At 42.8% G+C, this 7,512-nt stretch overlaps 1 protein-coding gene across 1 annotated transcript; it reads right to left on the reverse strand.

The window, feature by feature from the left end:
• Positions 1 to 1,070: 1,070 nt before the first annotated feature.
• Positions 1,071 to 7,327, reverse strand: NFKBIZ (nuclear factor of kappa light polypeptide gene enhancer in B-cells inhibitor, zeta). The gene is made up of 11 exons (XM_008942980.1): positions 7,196 to 7,327; positions 6,258 to 6,294; positions 6,054 to 6,157; positions 5,164 to 5,927; positions 4,654 to 4,759; positions 4,179 to 4,325; positions 3,767 to 3,830; positions 2,957 to 3,126; positions 2,198 to 2,308; positions 1,912 to 2,079; positions 1,071 to 1,285 (listed from the first exon to the last, which is right to left on the reverse strand). The coding sequence occupies exons 1-11, from the start codon at positions 7,322 to 7,324 to the stop codon at positions 1,232 to 1,234; spliced, it is 1,854 nt and encodes a 617-aa protein (XP_008941228.1). The 5' UTR covers positions 7,325 to 7,327; the 3' UTR covers positions 1,071 to 1,231.
• Positions 7,328 to 7,512: the final 185 nt, after the last annotated feature.

The following is a 7,512-nucleotide window of genomic DNA, read 5'->3' on the forward strand; positions in this document are numbered from 1 at the left end:
GTCATAGGATGAAGTTTTCTCCAACACAACAAGAATACAGCATCATTAGTATACATTCTGCATTAATACCCATAATTATTAAAAAAATAGAAAAACCTTAGCTTCAGATATTACTTGGCCAGCCACTATACCTATAAGGTAAAACCATCAATGGACTAACTCTGCTTAGGAGGTGAAAAACACTAAACCTCTAGAATTAACTAGAGCCCAATTCAGCAAACTACTTCATGCATGTGCTTAAGTCCTACTGACATTAGTGGGGCTTACACATACTGAAGTATTAGAATTAACATGGAGAGATTTAAGCACACATCAACAGTTAAGTACATGCTAAATACTTTCACTGAATCAGGATCATACTCCTTAAAGTACAACACATTTATATACACACTACAGAAGTCATTATCCTTCTCTCTCAATCTATTGTTCTGTCAAAAGGAAAAACCTCTACTGGGTACAGGAACAACTGATACGGTGCCCTGAAGAAAAGTGGCCTTTCATGTTTTATTAACAACTCCAAAAGCATTCACAGATCAGTGCCAGGGACAATCTATTGTAATTGTACTTCCAGTCTTCACTCTTTCAAAAGAACAATTTCCCTGGTTTGCACCAGTATAGTATTAAAAGTCTGTAAGCAATATGCAGGTTCAAGATCAAGGAACTTGTTTCTTCAGTTCATTCCCCCAGCAATCAACAGAATCTTAGCACTACACAGCTATACAATAATCCAGTGGCTATACACAATCCTGCATAAGATACTGTGAGAAAGCTACCAAGTTTCATAAATAAATGTTTAAGCTCAAAAATATTTGATTTCTTTTGAACTTAAGTGTTACTAAAAACACAGCAAAAAAAAAATCTGCAGTGTTGACATTTATCAGCTCACTCTAAACAAAAAGAGATCCTGTAGAATTGTCCTTTTCCAGAAGTTATCTGTATGGCTCTTGAAATAAAATCAGTCTTGCCACAGCTATGAAATCCAAGTATCCTGGTAAACATTCCATATAGTTGGGAATGAAACACTCCCATTTGCTCAGAGGAATTTGATTGTTGGGTTTGGGGATTTTTTCTCCCTCTTATATAACCCACTATACGATAGTGAACAAAATACATTTGTTTCATAGAAACAACTAACATTTGCCCACACTAGGCAAATGGTCTATTTACAGATACATTAGGACTGCCTGACTGACAGTGAGTGTGAGTTGCTAAACTCCAAGAAACATGGAGCTTAAAATGGCGACACTCTCTGCTGAATCGCCTTCCCTTTTAGGATACGTCTTATCTGGGGGAAAGAAAGACAAAAACATTAGTATTCATCATCATAATCTGAGAGAACACCAAACCCAAAAGCCTAGACCCATTTCTGCACTCCTTATTCATCCAAGCCTAAGGTCTGAGTTCAGTTACACCGGAATTGACCCAGTTTTGTACAATTTGCACCACTGGAAGGCAACAGAATTACTCAGTTGCTTAAGTTATTGGCTTCTTAGGCAAAGAGTCTTTTTTCATGTATTTGTACAGCTCCTAGGAAAAAGGGATTTTATTCACCTGCTATTCAGGCCTAATAACTGCCCTCACTAATTATGACAATAACAAAAGCATGATCTCAGGCCATACTGAGATGAACAAGAGAAGGGATATTACCTCCAATATGTTGCAAGGTTACAAAGAATAAACCTATCTTGACAGGAAAGGACTTTTGGGATAGAAAAAAATAAAACCTACAAGTAAAACATACAATTTTAGATCTTAGTATATTCTGTCTGATCCTGCCATTAAAATGGTATTTACTAAGTTGTTTCCTTAAAAGCTGCAACTCAAAACCCATTCCCTTTATTGAGGGGAATAAGGCTTTCGTGTACATGGGGACAGATGGGAGCTGAAGAGAGGGTTGCTTGTTTTTTTTACCTGTTCTCCTACAAGGCCATCAGGAACCAGATGAACCGGCTGCTCATTCTCCAAGTTTCTGGCACTTGGATCAGCTCCCTTTCGCATTAGCAGGCGCACAGCATCCAACTGGCTCACCCGATACTGCAGGCTGGCAGCCACGTGGAGGGCTGTGTTGCCATTGTAGGCCTGGAGAAGACACAGTAACTTTGTGAAGGAAAAGCAAGGGAGCGAGTCTCAGGGCACACGCAGTGCCCCACACGTGCACACCCTGGATTAGATCTGCGTTCTGTAAAAATCACTCTACCTTTGCGTTCACAAAAGAGAGGTGGTTGGGCAGCTCCAAGAAGAGACGAATGAGCTCCAGGTTTGCTTCTTCTGCTGCCAGATGTAAAGCTGAGCGACCACTTTTGCGATCCTATCAAAAAAGAAACATGTTGAGTCTTCCCTGCAGCTGCTTCACCTAGCCAGTGAACACACAGGCAAATACAACAGAAAGCAGAGCGCCTGCAGAGTGCTGAACAAACATCTGCGCTACAATTTGCTGAAAGTCAACCCGGACATAAATTTTAATATGAGTATCTAATGAGCACTCTCAAATGAACCAGATCTCATTGGGCAGTAAACGTACATAGCCAAAACATCAAATATTCTATCACATAATAGTCTGGCCCTGTACAGACTGAAACTGGGCAGGTAAGCAGTTTTCAATTAAAATTTGCAGTTCAAGAACAAGGTATCATCAGCTCCTTATTACTGCAGGTACTTCAGAGTGCTCCAGACATACTCTTGAGACACAACAAACTGCAGCCAGCATAGCATCACGCTCAATCCAGAAAGTCAGCCGTCACCTCCCTTTTTCCCCAGGGTTCATTTGCACTGATAATACCTTGCTCTGAATAAGTACAACATTCTCATTCAACTTGGGTACATTACGCTGTAGGAAAGCTTTCAAATTAGTCTACTTCCTTTAAAATAAGCTGAAATGTGGCATGGGAGAAAGGGATGTGTTCTGCTTCCACGTTCTCTCTGGATTTGGCACTTCAGACAAAGCCATTTTACTTACTTTTGCTTCAACAGAGGCTCCCATTTGTATCAGAGCCTTGATGGTTTCTACCAGGCTCTTGTTTCTCAGGAGAAGCTCCTGGACCTCAGGGGAGTGAGGTGGCTGACTGTTTTGCAGTTCATGCAGCACAGCATTATGGGCCAGAACAGCACAGTGCAATGGTGTCAAACCTTCACATTAAAAAAACACAACACATCATTAGCAAACAAATGCAATAAAGAAGTATGACTGGCTTCTTGTTTCAAACATGCATAAAAGAGCTTCTACTCCTGTCAAACCCAGGGACAGCTGCTTATTTCTCAGTCACAGTGACTGCTCCCAAGTGGCTTGAGATTTGGGTTGTCCATCACTGAGGAGTTAAATAGCAAGCTACTGTGCAGTCTCAGCCAGCAGATAGCGACATAATAGATTTCTAATATCTTTGGGGTTTTTTACAACATGCACTTTATAAAGAGTTATTATATGGAAAAGCGGTTAAATTAAGTCAGCTCTCTGGTGTCAGAGATTCTGGCTTCTGTAATCCACCAATGTATCACTGGCACTGAGATGTTTTAGACAATTGCCAATTACTATCTACACTCTCCATGCCAAACAGGGCAATCACATGCAAGAGGAAAGAGATCCTGACAGGCACAGATTGTTTTTATCTGACAGCTACACCAACTGTAATTCAATTTCAACCGTAACTGTAAATTTCGGCCTGGCAAAGATATGTTCCATTTTATTGCTTCTCAACCCAAGATAACACTCACATCAGCAGCTATAAAAAATTATAACATCCAGTAACTCTGTAAATTATAAACTACTGACCATCATAGTTTGTTGCCTCAAGGTCCACATACTGGTTGCTCCCCATGGCTCCCTTTTGGATCGCCTACAAAAACAGGAACAGGTATGCATTTAGGTCTTATCCAAACCACACATTGCTTCCTCAGACTGGTATACAATCTTACTACAACAAAGTTGCAATAAATAACAGCATTAAGAAGAGACTTTGTGTTTTTGTAAAGAAGAGGATTACACCAAAGTACTTTGAAATGTTGGCGAGAACCTTAACCTGAAATTCAGTCTCATTTTAAGCCATTACTGTAGAGCCCTAAGACATACTCATGAGGCTGCACAGAGGAAGATAAAGGTACGAGTAGTGCTTTCAGTCTCCCAAGACAACCAACAAGAGTCAGCATTAACGTCCAGAGCAGAGCTGTACCTGCCTGGTTCTTACCTGAAGGACCTGGGAATGCCCCTTCTCAGCGCAAACATGCAACGGGGTTCTACCCCAGCAGTCTGTGGTGTTGACTTGAGCCCCCAAGCTAACCAAGTCCTGCACAATGAGATGCTGATTGGCAGCCACAGCAACCTGGAAAGCACTCTGCAAACACAGAGAAGAAAATTTAGACTATTAGTCATCTGATCTCTAACAGGAAAGAGCAATGAAAACAAATAAAAAGCCTAGCTACTTGGTTTTATTTAAGCAGCGATTATGAATACCAGGAAGCCAGGACAAATGAAACCAAGCACACAGTTTTACCAGCTCAAGGTGATCCCAAAAAGTATTAATAGCTCAAGGTTAATATTAGTATGCAGGCTAAATCTCGGGGTTAATATTAAATGAGCATTTCACCACATCTTCCTCGAGGTCTAGACATGCAGAAGCACTCAGGTGCACAAAGCAGGTGCAACGATTTTGAGAACCTGACCTGGCCATTGTGCTCTTTAATATCCAGCATGTGCAGGGCAGCCATCTTCCTGGCAAGGACATAGGAGAGCGCTCGTCGGCCCTGGGCAACAGCAATGTGAAGGAAGCTGCAGGAAGGTGGAAACAGAGTTACAGCACCATACATACTGGGGCTCAAGTCATTACAGAGATCCAGACAAATGGGAGGGTTGGGTGTTGCGCTGCCAGCTCCTCTCTGTGACTAAGGCAGGAACACAGGTACCTTCTTCCCAGGGCAATTTAATGCACATAGATTAGAATCTTCTTCTCCCCATTTACTAGATAAAAGTCTAACTATAAGTACCTGAAATCAGACAACACAAACACCCCGCCCCATCAGCAAGAGTACACGTTTCACTTCATTAGCAAAACTACACTGGTGGCACAAACCTTGCTAATGAACTGCTTCTGTGACAACCCCACGGCCCACCAAAACCCACACAACCATCCCCTGACCTTCCACATCAGAAACACCAAGATAAATAGCACTCACGTGTCCCCATCCGCATCTTTCGCGAGGAACTGGTCCTGAGAGATGTTAGCCAGCTTGTTTTCCTCCTGCTCCACTTGCCATTGAAAAAATGACTTGCCCAACTGCGTCGTGCTTCTGGTGATGCTTTGGTCAGGCACAGAGACGTTCAAAGTGGCCACAGAGACACTACGCTCCAGACTACCACAGACGTTACTGGAAACCAAGCTGAAGTTGGGGGCGTGGGGACCGACATCAGCCTGTGAGTGGGCACCGGTCAGCGGCTGGAGAGGAGCAGAGATGCCCTCTGTGCCTTCAGAGTCGTTCAAGAGGGAGGAGAAGCTCTGCGACGGGCAGTACTGCAGCTCGTGGCTGTCAAAGGTATTCTGCTGGTAGCCAGGAGACTGATCACTGGCAGCAAATGGTCTGTACTCCAGGGAGGCATCCGAGGGATAGCTCAGTGACAAATCTTGGTTCTGGGACGGAGGGAACTGGTAATGCTGTGGTGGATCAAGCACGTGCTGGGAGGTATGATCGTGGAACGCGTGGTACTTCTGGGGTGGTGAGAAAGCCTGTGTTCCTGGGCTGTCCTGGTACTGCTCGCCAGGCGAGCCGTGGCTGGAGACCGTGTGCAGCCAGCTAACCTGCACCGTGTTCAGAGAAATGGGGCTCGACTCATTCTTGATGTTGATAATGTTCTGGAGCAGATCAGAACTGCTGTCATGCTTGGGGTCATTTTTGTGAGGCTCCTCCATATTATCCACAGAAGTTGGTGTCTGGGGTGGTGTCTGTAAGAAAGGTAAAAAACACACAAAAAGCACCAGGAAGTTAGAAGTATAGTTATATTGGGTAGCTTCTGATCACACAAAGCAAACTGAAAAACAAAGGCATAGAAAAAATTATTACAAGCTTACCAGGAGGTGTGGGTGAACATTAGCTTGGCGTTTGAAGGAAGGTCCATCAGAAAGGAGCTCAGGAGCCTTTCTTTTGCCACCGTGACCTAGTACGCTCTTCAGCTCTGTTGAGAAGAAAATAAAATTGGAATCCATTTGGAGGTTACTCGTAAAATCAACTCCTAAAATTTTACTGTAGAGTATTGAAAAGGGTTTTTTTCTCACCTGCATACTGCTCGTAGTTCACCAGTCCTCCTTGTGCCTTTTAAAAAAATCCATATTATTTCATTATTATATGTTATTTCAGAAAAAAAAAAAAGCAGCAGTGGCTTACATCTACAAACATATAACATACCTTAGAATAATTCTACTACATGATTGTCAAACCCTAATTTAATTGCTTTTCACTGAAGTTAAAAAGCTGAAACACTTTTATGGAACTTAAATGAAAACCACCATTTTTCTTAAGGCTTTTTAAGCTATTTGTTACAATACCACAAAACTCAAGAAAAAGTCTACAGTAAGAGACCATTCCTTACTGAGGTCTAAGATTTATTTTTTAAAAAAACATAACTAAACCAGCCAATTTTACACTTCTTCAACGCCATGAACAAGGTTTTTTGTCAACTATGACAAGGTTTTCCAGTGACAACACTTATCTAGGAAGCTTGCAAACACAAGCTCAGACTATTCTCAGAAAAAAAAAAATCCCCTTTAATCTTCCGAGAATTTCCTGTATTTTTCCTGTTTCTATCTTTTCAGACAGGAGGGGTCTGCCTTCACACCGTGTGCTCCGCAGAGAGCGCAGCAGCATGACAAACGATTTTCTTCTGAGAAGATTCCCCAGTGCTTACAACGAATGACCTCATTCAAGTTAACAGGGAGTTTCTGTGGTTTCATAACACAAACGTATCTTTATCCAAAATCCCTTTAGGAAAAAAAAAAAGCTTCGTAAGAACATTTTTACGTGCCTCCTTCTCCCACAGTAAGCCTCACTAATTCCTTCCCAGCTCTCCTCTTCCATGACGGATTGAAAAGGAAAAACACTGACTCGATCCACATCAGATAAAGCAGCGAGCCTTCTAGCGTTATTGCGAGCCTGTTCTCCCCAGCTTCAGTAACCCCTAAAAGCAATTTTGCCAGTGCTGGAAAAGGCTGGTTACCTTGCCTTCCTCGGCAGCAGAGGCCGAGGACAGCTGTTTGCTGCTCCTGAAGTGCAGCAGGAGCTCCTTGACCGAGTTCTTCACACGGACCCCCTGGAAAGGTCCTCTGTGCTGCTTTCCCCCCGCCATGTGTTGCTCAACTGTTGAGACACGAAAACAAAACATGAAATTAAGGCCTTAGCTTCGTTTTCACTTAAAAATAAACAAAATAAATAAATGGATAGGTAGAGAGAGGAGGAACGCCTGCGGGAAGCCACCCAAAGCGCCGGTAGAGCAGACAAGCGAGGACGGGATGCCGCCCCGCACCCATCTGCCCG

Source organism: Merops nubicus, unplaced genomic scaffold (assembly GCF_000691845.1).
Source record: "Merops nubicus isolate BGI_N331 unplaced genomic scaffold, ASM69184v1 scaffold10386, whole genome shotgun sequence".
Taxonomy (NCBI): domain Eukaryota; kingdom Metazoa; phylum Chordata; class Aves; order Coraciiformes; family Meropidae; genus Merops; species Merops nubicus.